General features: G+C 38.4%; 1 protein-coding gene, 1 long non-coding RNA gene and 1 other non-coding gene across 5 annotated transcripts; 2 read left to right on the top strand and 1 right to left on the bottom strand.

The window, feature by feature from the left end:
• Positions 1-1,578: 1,578 nt before the first annotated feature.
• On the bottom strand, positions 1,579-13,595 carry LOC127142765 (uncharacterized). Of its 3 annotated transcripts, XR_007813802.1 has the most exons (8): positions 13,455-13,595; positions 12,969-13,112; positions 12,094-12,185; positions 8,640-8,734; positions 3,756-3,949; positions 2,754-2,861; positions 2,579-2,650; positions 1,579-2,015 (listed from the first exon to the last, which is right to left on the bottom strand). It is a non-coding gene; the product is annotated as an uncharacterized LOC127142765 (long non-coding RNA). The 3 variants fall into 3 exon arrangements; XR_007813803.1 differs by lacking the exon at positions 8,640-8,734; XR_007813804.1 differs by lacking the exon at positions 12,094-12,185.
• Positions 3,773-7,517, top strand: LOC108887029 (uncharacterized). Its single transcript, XR_007813805.1, has 2 exons — positions 3,773-3,909; positions 4,600-7,517. It is a non-coding gene; the product is annotated as an uncharacterized LOC108887029 (transcript).
• On the top strand, positions 8,658-17,107 carry LOC108887027 (sodium/hydrogen exchanger 9B2). The gene is made up of 15 exons (XM_018682197.2): positions 8,658-8,728; positions 9,554-9,619; positions 12,105-12,194; positions 12,995-13,100; positions 13,395-13,565; positions 13,925-14,067; positions 14,160-14,287; positions 14,408-14,489; positions 14,715-14,808; positions 14,890-14,996; positions 15,101-15,250; positions 15,363-15,471; positions 15,572-15,708; positions 16,047-16,221; positions 16,356-17,107. The coding sequence occupies exons 2-15, from the start codon at positions 9,554-9,556 to the stop codon at positions 16,439-16,441; spliced, it is 1,644 nt and encodes a 547-aa protein (XP_018537713.1). The 5' UTR covers positions 8,658-8,728; the 3' UTR covers positions 16,442-17,107.
• The last annotated feature ends 69 nt before the right edge of the window (positions 17,108-17,176 follow it).

The raw sequence follows: 17,176 nt of genomic DNA, 5'->3' as shown, positions 1-17,176 counted from the left end.
TATACTATGACATTTTTCACGCCATACTATACTATGACATTTTTTGACCGTTTTTGATGCCATACTATACTATGACATTTTTTCATGCTTTTTGCGCCATACTATACTATGACATGTTTTTTGACGCATACTATACTATGACATTTTTTCATGTTTTTGACGCCTTACTTATACATGACATTTTTTGACCATTTTTGACAACATACTATACTATGACATTTTTTCATGTTTTTTGACGCCATACTATACTATGACATTTTGACCGTTTTTGATGCCATACTATACTATGACATTTTTTCATGCTTTTTGACGCCATACTATACTATGACATTTTATTTTGACCATACTATACTATGACATTTTTTCATTTTTTGACCATACATACTATACTATGACATTTTTTCATGTTTTTTGACGCCATACTATACTATGACATTTTTTGACCGTTTTTGATGCCATACTATACTATGACATTTTTTTGACCATTTTTTTGACGCCATACTATGACTATGACATTTTTTGACCATGTTTTTGACGCCATACTATACTATGACATTTTTTCATGCTTTTTTGACAGCCCATACTATACTATGACATTTTTTGACCGTTTTTGATGCCATACTATACTATGACATTTTTTCATGCTTTTTGACGCCATACTATACTATGACATTTTTTCATGTTTTTTGACGCCATACTATACTATGACATTTTTTGACCGTTTTTGATGCCATACTATACTATGACATTTTTTCATGCTTTTTGACGCCATACTATACTATGACATTTTTTCATGTTTTTTGACGCCATACTATACTATGACATTTTTTGACCGTTTTTGATGCCATACTATACTATGACATTTTTTCATGTTTTTTGACGCCTTACTATACTATGACATTTTTTGACCATTTTTGACAACATACTATACTATGACATTTTTTCATGTTTTTTGACGCCATACTATACTATGACATTTTTTGACCGTTTTTGATGCCATACTATACTATGACATTTTTTGACCATTTTTGACGCCATACTATGGCATGACATTTTTTGACTGTTTTTGACGCCATACTATACTATGACATTTTTTCATGTTTTCTGACACCAAATTATACTGACATTTTTTCATGTTTTTTGACACCATACTATACTATGACATTTTTTGTGAAAAATTTTTTCTGTGAAAAGTTTGGAAGATTTTTGAATCCATACTATTCTGTGACATTTTTTGATGTTTGTTCGTGCCTTACTTAAGTGTGACATTTTTGGACCATTTTTATTTTATTATCTATTTTATTTCTTTTTTCATCACTTAAACTGTAAACTTTTAAAGATGTCAAAAGTGCTCAAAACATGTCATAGTATAGCATGTAAAATTGCCAAGAAATGTTCATGTATAATATAGTGTCTAAAACCATCCAAAAATGTCATAGTACAGTGTGGCATGAAAAATGGTAAAGCAATGGTTTCTGACTTCTGATTGTTTGACCATCAATTAAAAAGAAAGAAACAGAAGAGAAAAAGCCCTCATTGGCTAAGACTTCCGTTGGAATAATTCGGTTTGGTTCCATATGATTGAAATTTAGGTTTATTAACAATCGTTTAGTTACAAGCTTAATTACAGCATCATTATTTTCAGGCAGAATGTTGTCATATATTTGGTTTTTCACAAAACATTTACTGAGTGCATTTTGGATGAAGTGATTTGCCAGAAAGAAAAACCATTAATTAGTTGTATATAAGCCTAACAAGCATGTTGGCTTGGACAAAACAGATCACTTCCATTGTATTAAATAAGAAAGAGGAATTCTAAATCACTGACAATATCCCAAAAATGGTGGATGTGCTGTGGAGCATCTCATTGTTCCTTAAAGTTCATAGAAAGCTTCAAGAGAGCTGATTGACTTGTCTGGTTTGACCCTGTTTGTCCAGAATGAAAAAAATGTTGGTGCTCCTCTTCATCCCAGCAGCAGAGAGATTAGTCGAGTGACATTGATGCTTATTCCAATCTGAGGATAAAAGAAAGAGCAAAAGTTTAATGCTGAGCATTTAAATGGTTGAAACCTCTCTGGTTCAAGATCTATACTATTACAGGAGGCAGACAAGACTCAGGTCTGAACCAAATGAATGGAAAAAACCTGCTTTGGAGATTAAGATACCATATTACCTATAATAGATTTTTTCCCCTGAAACTTAGAAAACAACCTCCACCTACCCCAACCCCAACCTCTATTACATCTATTTCAGAACGAGAAATTTACATGATCAATCATTACAACAGATCAACTTTTTTTTAAGTGCCAGTGTAACTACGGTCTATTAGAGTGTTGCATTATGGGTTGTTTGTAGCCTTGTTATGTTCCTAGGCTAGCCAGTGTTATTAGTCTGTGTATAATGAGTCTGTTTAGTTCAGTTTAACTCTTACAGACAAACTTTCAAAGATGATTAACCTGCCGGAGTTTCTAAAGCTGCTGTAACATGTTCTGCCTCTACAGTAAAAACAAACAAAAAACAACCTACAATCCCCTAAAGAGGTGTAATCCCCAACAAACAAAATGCCCACACAACTTACATCTTCATCCATCTTCTTCTGTTGTATGAAGAGCTGCAGTCTTTATCATCCTCCTGTGGATGAAGTTGTTCCCTGTCGTTTAGAAGAGAAAAATACACAAATAAACATCATTTGTCAGATTTTTTACAGCCTGACTGCAACTGAGTCAATGGCCAGTAAACTGAAAGAAGTTTACCTTTATCAGTTATAACAGTAATTCCGATAGCATCGGCCTGTGCTGCTCCATAGTCCTGAATCCACCTCAGTTCCCATCCGATGCCTTCACTGACGTTTGGGATGAAATCTGAAAGAAAAATCACAAATAAGGAGTCATTCTATCTGAAATGATCAAGATTAACAAACAGTTCAAAACACCTTGAGATTGACAGACAAAAAGAGACAGAGAGATAGAATTAAAATGAATAACAGAGAACTGGAACCTAAACTGTTTCGGTGTCTAGCTCACATACAAAAACAGAACATGTCATTCTTGTTATCTTACTGAGTGGTAAAATAAGAACTGAAAATATTTTTCAATCAATGATCTGTGATTCATTTACAATATGTGGATTTAACTAATGTATATAAGTACACCATGAAAAATCAGTCTGTTCAACTTATCACAATCTAATGTTTGATGAAGACTGAGTCAAAACTGCACTATACAAAGATGACTGATGATCACAGTTACACAGATCTGAGGTAGTTTATCTGCTGATGTTAAAGTTAGAAGAATAAATTAGTAGGCAGTAAAACTGTGTAAGACACGTTAGACTAATTTATTAGGAATTGTTTGCTTGTATGTCCCTCTAATGTAAAAACATGGTGAACTGTGATGACCAGCTGTCTTCAAAAGTGCTGTTTTCCATGCTTCTATAGCTGTTATATTTTGCTGGTTCCATGTTAGTTTGGTTTCATCTAAACTGGGTTGGAAAGATGAGCAGCTGGGGTAATAATTTAAGGAGATAAAGAAAGGAGCTCCAACGCTTCCTTTCTTAACATGTCTATCTTAATAAGTGGACCAGCTCTTAACCTGGCTGCTACTGAGATACTTAAGGTCATCTCACTCAGTTTGGAAGCAGCCTGCACCTTCCTTGAGATCAGTGTCAGGAAGTTGAACTAAGATAATGGAACTACAGTATATTCAGAGAACATATTTTACTTTATGTTGGACGTGTGTTAATGATGAAATAATCACCTCTTTGTGTGTTTGTCTAGTGCCCTTTAAGCTGCAGGAAGGGGAGGTTCGGATCATCTCGCTGTCTCAGTGTCAGTCTTATTTCGACATGAAGACCATCACTCCCAGGATGCTTTGTGCCGGCTACGACGCTGGAACCGTCGACTCCTGCATGGTAACATCTGCCCTAACAGCTTTGGACCATCAGGGGAAAACTGTGAACAGAGCAAAATCAAGGATAGGAAAAAAAATTACTATTGATAGTCACTTAATAGAGAGTTCCTTTCTCTGCCTTACATCACTGTAAACTGAATATTTTGTTTATATCAGAGCTCAAAGAGATGTCTTTAAAGTTTTGTCCAATCTTTTGTCCAACAAAGGGCATGTTTCACCATTTTGTGACATTCAATAGATAAAAAGACAAATTGATGAAGATCATCTGCATATTAATTGATAATTGTCTGACATATTTATTATCTATGAAAACCTTGGCAACTTTAATAGAATTGAATTAATAAAACTAAAGAGATGAACTTAAACTCAGAGTCTGAACAACCAACACAATTTGTTTTGTATTAGAGCTTAAAAAGTTTGTTAAGTAATTGTCAATTAACAGAAAATTAATCTGCAACTGTTGTGATAATGATTGTCGAATTTTTTTAAGCAAAAACTCTGATTTGACCTTCTCTAATATGAGAATTTTCTGTTCTCTGTGTTGACAGTTGTTTGGACAAAGCAAGACTTTTGAACAAGGCTCAGAAACTATAATGTGTTCTATTTTGTCATATTTTATATACACTGATTATTGATTCATCAGTGCTTGTGTGATTAATGTTTATGTGTGTGTGTGTGTGTGTGCATTCAGGGTGACAGTGGCGGTCCGTTGGTGTGTGAGGAGGAGGACGGTCACTGGACATTGTTTGGCCTGACGTCGTGGGGCAGCGTGTGTTTCAGTAAAGTGCTCGGACCTGGAGTTTACAGCAACGTGACGCACTTTACCCCCTGGATCCAACAACAGATCTACATCCACACATACCTGAACGACTGACTTACACACATACACACACACACACACAACCTCTTTCATTCCAGGAGGAAGTGATGTCATCATCAGTCACACACACCTGCAGTTCCTCTACCTGTGCCTATATCTATACTGATAGCCTTCAGATGCTAACTGCTATACGAGCAGTAGTATAAACTAGTATTACAGATGCTAACTAGTTAGCTAGTAGAGCTGTTGTTGTTAACAAGTAGACATCACATCCATACAATTAAACATTGAGTTAACACTAAGTTATTACTTTTATTAATTTCTTTATTCTACAGTGTTGGGCTTGTTGCTCAGAAACATGTATGGAAGCAAAAAAAGTCAAGAAATAACTACACACCTACTGCAAATGTAAACATTACTGAATATTTAAAGTTGAAATTTAAGCAGAACATTTCACTGCAACAAATATCTTGGTGACATATGTTTCACTCTGAAAACCAAAATAGTCTCTTATTGAAGGGAATGTCATTCCCTGTAAAATATTTCAGTACCATTTAAACTTTAACATTAAATATTCAGTAGTAGTTAAATTTCATACTGACATAAAAATTCAAATCAATATGAAGTGTTTTTGATTCATTAATTAAAGTTATTATTAGTTGATTTGTAGCTTGATAGCATCAGTAACTCAGAGGAAAATCTATCCATCCAGAGAATTCAGCAGTCTGATCTTCACTTTTACAGGAATATTTCTTGTAAACAGGACTTCAGTTAATTGTTGCATTAATAATCTCCAAAGTGAACTGAACTCATGGTCAGGTTTAAAACATCATCCGATCGTCTGCTTCTTCAGCTAAACATTAAAATTTAAATCACCATTATACCGTTGTCACAATGTTCGGGTGTTCAGCGCTGAAGTTCTAAAAGCTGCTAGCTAAAACAGACCAGCTGAGCACTCAACCTCCCACAATGCTTCACTCTATAGTGCCTGTACTTAAACCTAGCAGTAAAAAAAAAAACAACAACTTGTTACCTGTATAATGTTGTACTGTATGTGAGTATGTGTGAGAGCGAGAAAGGGGATTTTTATTTTGCTTCTAAACACACTGGCAACTTATTTGGTCAACTTTGATGGACAATGTTTATCACTGAGCTTTATTTACGTTTAATTCACATTTTTAATTCTTTAAAATGTCACGTAGGACCACCCATGCCCTGAAATATTCTTTTTCTTTCTGCTGATATGTCTTATGTTTTAAATATCTTTTTAAAATCCTTCTTTCAGGGCTTCAGGAGTTCTGTAGAGTCTATACAGCACCCAGACTCAGTCATGTTTTAAAACGTTAACATAAAATGGTGCACTGTAATGTAATCATAAACAGGTCTAAGTGCTTATGTGTTTGTTAACAAGTCTAACTCTTGCTGTATAAACAGATAATGAACCACAATATAGTAGAAGACAGCTGTAACAAGATAAGTAGGGAAAATACTCAACATGAATTAACATTAATTTAGACTTAAATATCCTTATATCTGCTTATAAACAGTTAATTACTTGTGTATGTACTGATTATACATGATAAATAGGGGTACCTACAGCAGTCAAAATTTATCTATGAATTTAGGTGTTAAGTTAAAATAAAGGGTAAAGAAAAAACAGGTCATTAGTCATATCTGTTGCATATTGCTAACACAGACAACTGGTCGGTGTTTTATGATGTTAGCAAATGTTATCAATAAGGTAAATTAGCTTTAGCTGTTAATTTACAAATCAAAAAATCTGTAGTTTTAAAAGAAGCTGTTTTAGATAGCTACTTAGCTAATGCTTACCTTAGACTCGCTAACAAAAACAATTAACTGCCAACTTAGCGCCAGCTAGAATGTGAAGCACAAATGTAGCATATCGGCAATAGATCATTAATGCATTCTCATTTTGTATTAGCAAATGTTAGCAGTAAGCTACATTAACTTTAGCTATGTATCTATTAATATCTATTATCTATGAATGAATCAGAATTCAAAGGAATTTCTGCCTTTAATGATACATTCACTCAATGTTGTCAGAACGTGGAGAACAGAAAAACAGGCATTATTCTAAGGTGTTAGCCCAAGTGCTAATCTTGTAGCCACAGCAGATAAACCAGCTAAAGACTAAACTAGCTTTTTTTGTTCTGTATATGCCAGAATTATCTTTAAAAAAAATTAAGAGTTGCAGACATTTTCACTTAAATGGGGGGAGTCAGAATATCTTATTTCAGACTTGAAATATTTACATCAGGATTAAGAGAACAACATGTTTCCAACCCTGCAGTCGAGCTGCCCAACAAGTTGCCCAACAGGTTGCCCAGTGTGTCCTCCATGCTAAGGTCTAACTGACATCCAGAACATTCCAGGTGGTCGTTGTTGTCGTTGTTTTGTGTGTTTGGTTTTTTAAAAGTATTTTTCTACAGTTTTTTGTATGTCATGCTTCTTACACAGGGCTGTTGGTGTGTATGTGTGTGAGTGTGAGTGTGTGTGTGAACATACAGTCACGTGTACAGACTGTGTGTTTGTATGTGATTTGGCTTGTGTGTGTGTGTGTGTGTGTTTCTGATGTCACTTCCTGATTTAGCTGTTAGAACTTTGTTATCACGATGATGATGATGATGATGATGAAGAGTGTTATTGTTTGATTACATGGATTTAAATGCTTTATGAAAAGACTGTAGCTTCTGATGTTTGTGTAAACAGTGAATATTTGGTTTGTATCACCTTGTATCCACCAATAAAACTATACACACACTCTGTCATCTGTGTGTGTGTGTGTGTGACTCACGGTCTGTATGCAGACCTGTCACTGTCTGTTTCCACTTCCTCTGCTCCACAAATAAGATTAGATGATGGAGATATGTATTTTCAGACCAGTTTTTATAAGACTGAGTTCAGACTGAAGAATCATAATGTCACCTGATATATTTCTCTTTACCTGCTTTAAAGTTGCATTTGCTTTTAATTCAATTTAATTACATTTTATTTATACAGCGCTGAATCACAACAGATGTTATCTCAAGGCAAAGGCTTTTCCTATAGAGCAGGTAGAAAATAGAACATAGCATTATGGAGATTCCATGTAAAAATGTAAAGTGGTATCAATAAAAGTCCACAGCTGTAAAATATTAGGGAATTACAAAAAGACAAGTTGTGTCCATGTCCATTTATTACTCTAAATAGATACAGCCAAGAGCAAGCCCTTTAAATATGCTTATATGCATTTTTACACAACTTTGAAAAAGATGTTTGTGCTAAGCTAAACACCTGTCTTTGCAGGACGCACACAGATGAAACTGATATCCACTGAAGACGTAAATATCTAAAACACTTCACAAGTAGTTTTACTTTTAAAAAAACATTTGATGTTGCAGTGAGAATTTTTGGCAGCAGAGTTGTGTGTGTAGGAGTCTAAATGTGTGTGTGTCACCCAGTATTTCACAGTGTAAATGTAAAATACCACCTTAAGACTTAAGCTTTAACTTCATGCTGAAATGTCCCTTTAATTCTAAGCTGTCAATCATCTCGGCCACTCTGTGAGGTGTGTTAACGTCAGGTGTTTGCTGTCAGTGTACGCACACACTGACACACACCTGCTATTATCTAAATGATAATGAGACGTGTTCGTGTCTGCAGGCGACTGTGAACGCAATTCTACTCTGTGTGTGTCTGTGTGTGTGTGTGTGTGTGTGCGTGTTGCAGTCTGGTATTAATGCAGTCGACAGTGTGACAGCGACCTGTGTTCCCATAATGCCAGGCTTTGTGTGAGTGATGTCTGTCATTTTGCAGAGCGACAAACACAACAGACTTTAAACCAACTGTTATTAACAGACAAGACAAAGACGCACACACACACACACACACACACACACACACACACTCACTCTCTCTGAGTCTTGTTGCTGGTTGATGACTAAGTTGTCAGTCGTCTTTGCCTCTTTGTTCCAGTCACACAGCTCTGCATCAGTCAAAGGTAAGACTGTGAATAAAATACAAACAATATTAATTAACCATAACAAACTGCTGTGTGTGTGTGTGTGTGTGTGTGTGTGTGTGTGTGTGCAGTGATTTATTGCTCTGTGTGAGACTGTAGAGTTTTGTCATACTTGCATGTAACAGATTAATAATCAATATCTGTTTTTAATGAATGTAACTGTGATCACTTTATTTGACTGAATTGCTGGGTGTTGGAATAGTTCAAGAAAACCTTTTCATTCCAATGAATTTCCAGTGTAACACACAGAGTCTTTTAATCGATGAACACTTTTAGGAGGTCAGCTGTTTGTGTAACGTTTTATTTTACAGGAGATTTTCAAATAAATTCCAAGACTTTCTTGGAAAAAGCTGTGAAATCTGATATATTCAAACTGCAGGGAAATTTGAGATACAGCTCATGTGCTACAGTAAATGTCCAAAGAATTAACTGGTAAAATATTTTTTTTAAATCTTTAATTTACAGCTTTATAATGTCCTTACAAGTTCTCTGGAAAGAACCATGTAGTTTGGTGATGGAAGAAATGGGAATTATCCTTGAAAGAACTGCTTCCTTAAAATCAAAGAAAATACTGCCGATGTGTTGTCCTGTGACTGAAAGACTCTGCAGGCGAGCAATTCATTAAAATGAATTAATTGGAACTATTTTGTGAGAACCAGTTTGACTTTACACCTGGAAAGTGAGGACATGGTGGTCTACGAGGTCATTTTGTCCGGCCCTTACAACTAAGGCTGTTGTTCAAGGTTAAGGTTTGGTTTTAAGGTTAAGTTTGGAATATGGTTCATATGTGTGTGTTTGTTGCAGATGATGGATGAAGAAGCCACCAAGCGTTACTGTCGGATGAGTGACGACGGACAGAAACAAGCTGAGGTACAAACTCTCATCTCACATAAAAACATCCTCTGATTCAAACTACGACAGTTTGTAGAATATTTGATTCACAAGTTTCTGAGACGTCATCAACATCAGTCATCACCTGAACAACCTGCTGTACACTAACACATGTTGTCCTCACGCTGCCCCCTGGTGGACTCGCAGTGTAGTGCAGGTACTTCACATAACTTACTGAAAAATATCTCTAATAAATAATTTTAAAAAATAACATCTTAATTTTAAAAATGTTAAACTTTCTTTTAAGTGTGTAAAGGGTCAGACTCTACTGTGTTTTACAACCTGTAAGACAGGTGTAAACCACAGAGTGGCTTCACCCACCACCTGAACAGGCGACTGACAGGTGTTTCAGCGTGAGTTTGTTGTGTGTGTGTTACTCTGAACAACCGCTCTGATTGGTTGATAAATTTAATTATGATTGGCTGGTTGTGTGTCTTTTGATGTTATACAGTGTAATGATAAGTGAATCATAAACTCCTGTACTACACACACACACACACACACACACACAGACTTTCACTTCTACCTTTGTGAGGACATCATGTATTCTCCACCCTCTTACCCAAACCTCAGTCTCATTCTCCATCATTACGATAGTCAATGATTCTGTGGAATTAATTAATTTGCGACAACTGACAACAGCCTGAGATTGAATCTAAAAACACCAGACTGTTTAACCAGCAGTGGAAAGTAACTAAGTACTTCACTTGAGTATTTCCATTCTAGTTACTTATCTACACTACACCTCAGAGGGAGATACTGCAGTTTTTACTCATCAGTAACAGTTACTCTTCAGAATAAGATTTAACAGAACAAATGGGAGCTGATAAAAAGTGATGTTAGTGTTTCCCGTTACAATCATCTGACGACTCCTCAGATTTATCTGGTGACCCTCTGAAGGGCCCTGACCCCTAGGTTGGGAACCAGTGGAATAAATAATCTAACTTTATCTGACGTAGTTAAAATCAGCTCCACCTGCAGCTACAAAATGCTGCTGAAGCTTCGGTGACTCAGGATCAATGATCTGATCAGAGACCAGTCGCAGACTGAAACAGGTTCTTTGTGATGCTTTAACTACATTTAGCTGACGATACTTCTGTACTTTTACTTGTAATGGAGTATTTTATACTGTTTACTTGGTGCTTCTATACTTTTTTTCACCATCGTTTTGTTGTTCTGTTGTTCCCAGAAGAAAAACACACAAAACAAACAGAAATTCTGTTTCTACACATCTTTACTGTGCAGAGTTTCTAAAGCAGCTGTTCATGTATCTGACTTTATATATTTTAACTGCAGGAGCAGAAACTGCAGTAAAACAGTGTATTTGTACACAGTAAACCTACAAACATTCCTCTGTTTGTTTTTATGGATTACTGAGTAAAAGTACTTCTTAAAGCCTGAACATGAAGCAGCTGTTGACACTGCTTCATGTTCACAAACTAAATAAAATGACCAGGTTGGAGTCAGTGGATGAGACTCAGTCATAAACTCATGAGAAGGTTTTCACATTTTCCACCACGTGTGTGTGTGTGTGAGAGGTGAACGAGTGAATCTGCTGCTGGTTTAATCATTACTGTGATGAAACAATAAATCTTGTTTATCAAATGACAGAGAGACGGAGGGAGAGATGGATGGATGGAAAAAGAGGAAGAACAAATGAAGTGTGGAAAAAAAACGAGAGAAGGAATGTGCAAACAAGAGACTGTGTGTGTGTGTGTGTGTGTGTGTGTGTGTGATCATTTTAACCACTGAAAATGTGACTGATGAGGATCAAAGTCTCGGAGTTCTCGACCCCTCACTCAGAGATCTGGTTTCTCTCTGGATCCTGAGTCTGGTTCACGCAGCTCTGAAACTGTCATTTTTACTCTGACCAGTTACTAGTTACTCTGCGAATTAAGATTTATAAAATATGATGTTTTTAAAAAAGTAAAACTACTTGATGTGTAAAAATACAGAAGATACAATTAATCAATTAACTGATTATTAAAGATAAGAAAGAATAAAGATTCATTGATAACTGCTCTCGTAATCATAAGTTTATCTTTTTAATAACAGATTTTTTAAAGAATAATGTTAATATTCTGCACAGTCTCTGGGTGACAAATAATCAGCAGATTAATAACTAATGAAGCTGTTGCAGACCTTTACAGAATAAATGTAGCTCTAAATATCCACCTGCAACTTAACACTGTTACCTTTACATTGTATAAAGATATAACACTGAATAAAGTACTTTTGCTTTTCATATTCTAAGTACATAGTTTTACTAAAGTACAGTGGTATTAGTACTTTTACTTGAGTAAAAGATGTGAGTACGTCTTCCATCTCTGACACAGACAGGTTTAACTGGAGGACAAAGTGCAACAGTTTATTCACCGTCTATGTCTCTCTCTCTCTCTCTCTCTCTCTCTTTCATGACTAATTTACACACACACACACACACACACACACACCTGCGGTAAAGGGAGGGAGTAAAGTCCAGGTCAGTCAGGAGGAGAGAGAGATCACCGTCCTGCCGCAGAGGAAGACGGACGATCCGGACGACCTGGCCGAGGTGAGTGGTCGACGACGACGACAACACACACACACACACACGCACGCACACACACACACACACACACACACACACACACACACACACACACACACACACACACACAGGGGTTGAGTTCAGATAACCCTGAACTCTGAGAAAGGCCGACTATTAATAGAAACTACGGCCGAGCTGCTGCTGCTGTTGTGGGTTAAACTCTCGGTGACTCTGATGAACCCAGTTTATTATAAAAAACCTATCACATGTAAAACCAACAGATTCAGCTCATGTGGACAATATAAGAACCATGTTTAATACATGTGTCAGCGTGCAGTGAAAAAACTGCTTTGAGCAGCAGCTGAACTCTGTGATCAGCTCCTGTTGTCAGGATGTTCAGACAACTCTCACTGTTTCACCGTGATACTGAGAGGAAGTTAAAAACAGGGGGAAACCTCTTTACTGTGATTTATGGACGTTCAGCAGACGTCAGAGACAAACACAAACCGACATAAAGTTAGAGTAACACTATAGTAGAAAATATTATTACTGTTATTGTTGTTCTGTACTGAAACTTTAACTTATTGGAACTAAAAGGCCCAAACCAGTTTGGGTTTGTGCAGGTGTTCAGATACCTGCCTCCACCACAGAACAATAACTCATGTGATATAATCATAACTCAAACTAATAATCACAGTCACAGCAGCAGCACTGAGGACGGACAGCGTTGCTGCTCGTAAAGTTGTTACTTAAACAATGATCTAAAGAAGTGAATAAAATGTGTGTGTGTGTACATACATGTCCCTGTGTCTCGGTGTGTTCAGATAAAGATGGCAGCGGCGAACTCGTCCTCCTGCTGTTCGTCTTGTGTCAGTCTGAAGGACAGATGTCCTCGGCCTCAGGGACTCGTCAGCCTGCTCATCACCAAAGGTACCGAACACGCTGTGATGAAGAGAGTAACATCCTCACTCTTCTTCAGCTTCAAACAACCAGTGAATAAACAATCTGGTACAGGTCAAACCAAACCAATAAATAATCAATCAACCAATAATCAAAAAGAAATCGAATTAAGGTAGAAGACAGCTGTCCAGTATCATTAAATAATAATAAACCTGTAACAACGATTCACCTGTTGTTCACCTGTGTGTGTGTGTGTGTGTGTGTGTGTGTGTGTGTGTGTGTGTGTGTGTGTGTGTGTGTGTGTGTGTGTGTGTGTGTGTGCAGTGTGTCTGTTCGCTCTGCTGTTCGGAGTCGTCTGGTCCATCACAGGAAGTGAGTGTTTACCTGGAGGGAACCTGTTCGGCATCGTCATCCTCTTCATCTGTGCCGTGCTCGGAGGGAAACTGGTGGGAATGATCCAACTGCCCACGCTGCCCCCCTTCCCCCCGCTGCTTGGTACGACCCAACAACCTAATCTGATCTGACCCGCACTAAAATAATCTGATCCATCTGTTCTAAAATATTCTAATCTAATCTAGTTTAACCTAGCCAACTTTAGTCTAATTACCCATCTAATCTAATCTGGACTACTATAGTATAATCTGACTTTAAAACTGATGTAGTCTAGCCTAATCTAATCCTCTATCTAAAACTTGTCTAGTCAAACCCTAATCTGGTTTAATGGCCTGAGTTTAACCCAACCAAATCTAGTATAGTCCCATCTAATCCAGTCTAGATCACTTAATCCAATCCTGCACACTCTGTGTGTGTGTGTGTGTGTGTGTGTGTGTGTGTGTGTGTGTGTGTGTGTGCAGGTATGTTGCTGGCAGGTCTGCTGCTGCGTAATGTTCCCTACATAACGGACGCCGTCTACATTGACAACCACTGGTCTGCAGCTCTGAGGAACATCGCCCTGTCGATCATCCTGACCAGAGCCGGACTGGGCCTCGACCCCTCGGTAAACACACACACACACACTGTAAAACACAGTGTACAGACTTGATAACCACACTCTTACACAGGTTTAAATGTGTATGTGTGTGTCTGCAGGCGCTGCGTCGCCTGAAGGCGGTGTGTGTTCGTGTTGCGATCGGCCCCTGCGTGGTGGAGGCCTGCGTCATCGCTGTGGTTTCTCACTTCCTGCTGGGTCTGCCCTGGGTCTGGGGTTTCATACTGGGGTAACACACACACACACACAACCTGCAGTTAGCACATGTATATTGTTCTGTATCTATGGAAACGAGTTCTGTTTATACACACCAGACTGCAGTGAGATTACATTGTACCTGTGTGTGTAGTTTTGTCCTGGCTGCAGTGTCTCCAGCAGTTGTCGTTCCGTCGATGCTGCTCCTGCAGAGAGAAGGATACGGAGTGGAGAAGGTAATTCATCACCTGCCGCCATAACTCAACTCATTAGAGCGATCACAGGAGGTTCTAAATTCTGCCACCGGGGGGCGCAGGAGGACAGAAAGATCACATATGATTTGAATGACTGGATACAGAGCTACTGGATCTTAAAGAGCACTAGAACCACCTACAAGACGTACAGAACTTAAACGACTTAAGCGACTCTGAGACCTCATATTGTTGTTCTGTGTTGTCCAGGGAATCCCCACACTGCTGATGGCTGCTGGGAGTTTTGATGATATTTTGGCCATCACAGGGTTCTCCACCTGCCTGGGAATCGCCTTCTCTACAGGTCAGAGAATGTGTTCTATTCTGTTTATTTCACTACTCTAGCTATTCCTACCTATATACCATGTTTGTATTTGTCCTACAGGTTCTACGTGGATGAACATACTGAAGGGTCTCCTGGAGGTAGTGGGAGGGGTCATAGCCGGACTGATCCTGGGTCTGTTGCTGTGCTGCATCCCAAGCAAAGACCAGGTTTTTACATCACTTTATACTTCAGTTTTATTAAATCTAAACCAAATTTAATTCATGTTTTAAACTTTTTAACGTACTCTGTTTCTCTGTCTGTCTCCCTGCAGGAGGACCTGGTATTGAGGAGGACTCTTATGTTGTTGGGTCTGTCCATATTTTCAGTCTTCTTCAGTCATGTTATTGGTTTTGCCGGAGCTGGTGGTCTCTGTACGCTGGTGCTGGCCTTCCTGGCTGCTCTGGGCTGGAAAACCGACAAGGTGAAACACATCAGAACCAATCTAAGACAGACATCAGCCCTGTATACACAACATCGGCACTGTTTATGCTACTGAATCTGTTAAATTAAGATGTGTCTATCTTCACATCCAGGCCCCGGTGGCAGCCATGGTGGGTCGGTCATGGGATGTGTTTCAACCTCTCCTGTTTGGTCTGATTGGAGCAGAGATCACCATAGCAACCCTCAGCCCCAGCACCGTGGGTAAGACCCATACACAGAACAAACACTGTTAGACTGAGAATACTGTGGAACCACCCCACAACCATTTTTACTCTCTTTGTTGGGACCTCTGTGTGTTCAGGTCTGGGTCTGGCCTGTATCAGTATCGGCCTGGTGATCCGCCTGCTCGTCACCTTCCTCCTGGTTCATTTTGGAGGATTCAACCTGAAGGAGAAACTCTTCATTGCTGTGGCCTGGCTGCCCAAAGCTACTGTACAGGTCTGTGTGTGGACCCCTGGCACCTCATCACTGACAACAAGAACCACTAAATGACCCCCAAAGCCTCCAGAACCTTCTCAGTCAAGAATCAAATTCTCTAGACCCAAAAGAATCACATAATGATTCTCCTGCTCAGTGACCAAAGATTCTGAAAGACCTCTTGAACCTCATCATTAAGATTTGTAGGACAATTGCTATTTATTTAAGATCCACTAGAACCTCCTCAGTGCTTATGTGAACCTCTTGGTCTTGGCGTCCTAGGGTCATGCTCAGTAGAAACTTGTGGATTGTAAAGGTGGTGTTCTAATGTTGTGTTTATTGATTTGTTTATGTGTCAGGCTGCTATCGGCTCGAAGGCGTTGGACATGGCGAGGGAGGAGGGGGACGAAGCCTTGATGAAGTTTGGATTGGATGTGCTAACGTTAGCCGTGTTAGCCATCCTGACCACAGCTCCCATTGGAGCCCTGGGTATCGGACTGGCAGGACCACGTCTCCTGGCCCGGCAGGTCAAAGGTCAGTTGTTTGTCATTTGTCAATATGACCCTATATTCACGTATTAATACATGAAAGTCATGCTTGGTTCTGCACAACATGAAAGATAAAGGAACAGATCACATTGTTAATCACATTTATTAAAATCTCTGCAGAGGAAACAGAGGGCGAAGCCACGACTCCAACCAGCAACGGGATTGGTCAAGAAAAAGACAACGTGACCATTGAGAGCAAGCTATGAGGCCTTTGATTGGACAAACTGAAGAAAGCTACATAAAGCACTCCTTATGTACACTCTTTATATAGATGATAAACTGTATGTAGCTGCAGATGATTTATATATATATATATATATATATATTTGTTGTATGTTTCTTTTAAGCTTCGACATGCTGATGAAAGCTTTTGTTAGCTACTGTCACTAACCAAGATGTGATGTTACCTCTGCTGTATATGACAGGATGAGAACAGATGACATGAGAAGATAAGAAGTTAAACTTTGAGATACTACATGAAAAGAAAAAGGGGAAACTGAGTCTGTAAGAGAAAGTAAAAATTACGCTTGTGTGTATCCACAAAAAGGAGAAACATGCAGATGGAATCGAAAAGGTCTGACACCATACAACACCCAAGACTCATAGAGTTTGGTCTTTACCTTTGTTTCACTAACAACAAAAGAGGAGAAGCACTTTCAGCCAGAGGACAGTGTTCAGAGCTCTGTGCAGTAAACGAGAACAAATGCTTCCAGGTGGGACTCAAACGGAGAGTTACCGTGGTATTTGAAAAAGGTTGTTTTTTCAAATGGTAACTCAACTTGAGGGTGCTGAATATTTATGTGATAGAGCACAATATAATAAACTACAAATCTTTCTTACTTTCATTATACAACAGGTGTTTCCTGTTTCTCTGCTACTAAAATCACCTGGTTTCTTCTGTGCAACTCACACAGCAGTGAAGCCATTTTCAAGAAACCACA

The sequence above is a fragment of the Lates calcarifer genome, linkage group LG9 (assembly GCF_001640805.2).
Source record: "Lates calcarifer isolate ASB-BC8 linkage group LG9, TLL_Latcal_v3, whole genome shotgun sequence".
NCBI lineage: Eukaryota > Metazoa > Chordata > Actinopteri > Centropomidae > Lates > Lates calcarifer.
The sequence above is the reverse complement of the archived record's forward strand: the minus strand, read 5'-3'. Positions and strand labels throughout refer to the sequence as shown.

Bases quoted from the DNA above. Each gene is read 5' to 3' on its own strand.
- LOC108887027 (XM_018682197.2), top strand. From the start codon at position 9,554: ATGATGGATGAAGAAGCCACCAAGCGTTACTGTCGGATGAGTGACGAC. The intron at 13,566-13,924 runs GTACGACCCAAC...GTGTGTGTGCAG, and splicing joins CCCCTTCCCCCCGCTGCTTG to GTATGTTGCTGGCAGGTCTG. The intron at 14,068-14,159 runs GTAAACACACAC...GTGTGTCTGCAG, and splicing joins GACTGGGCCTCGACCCCTCG to GCGCTGCGTCGCCTGAAGGC.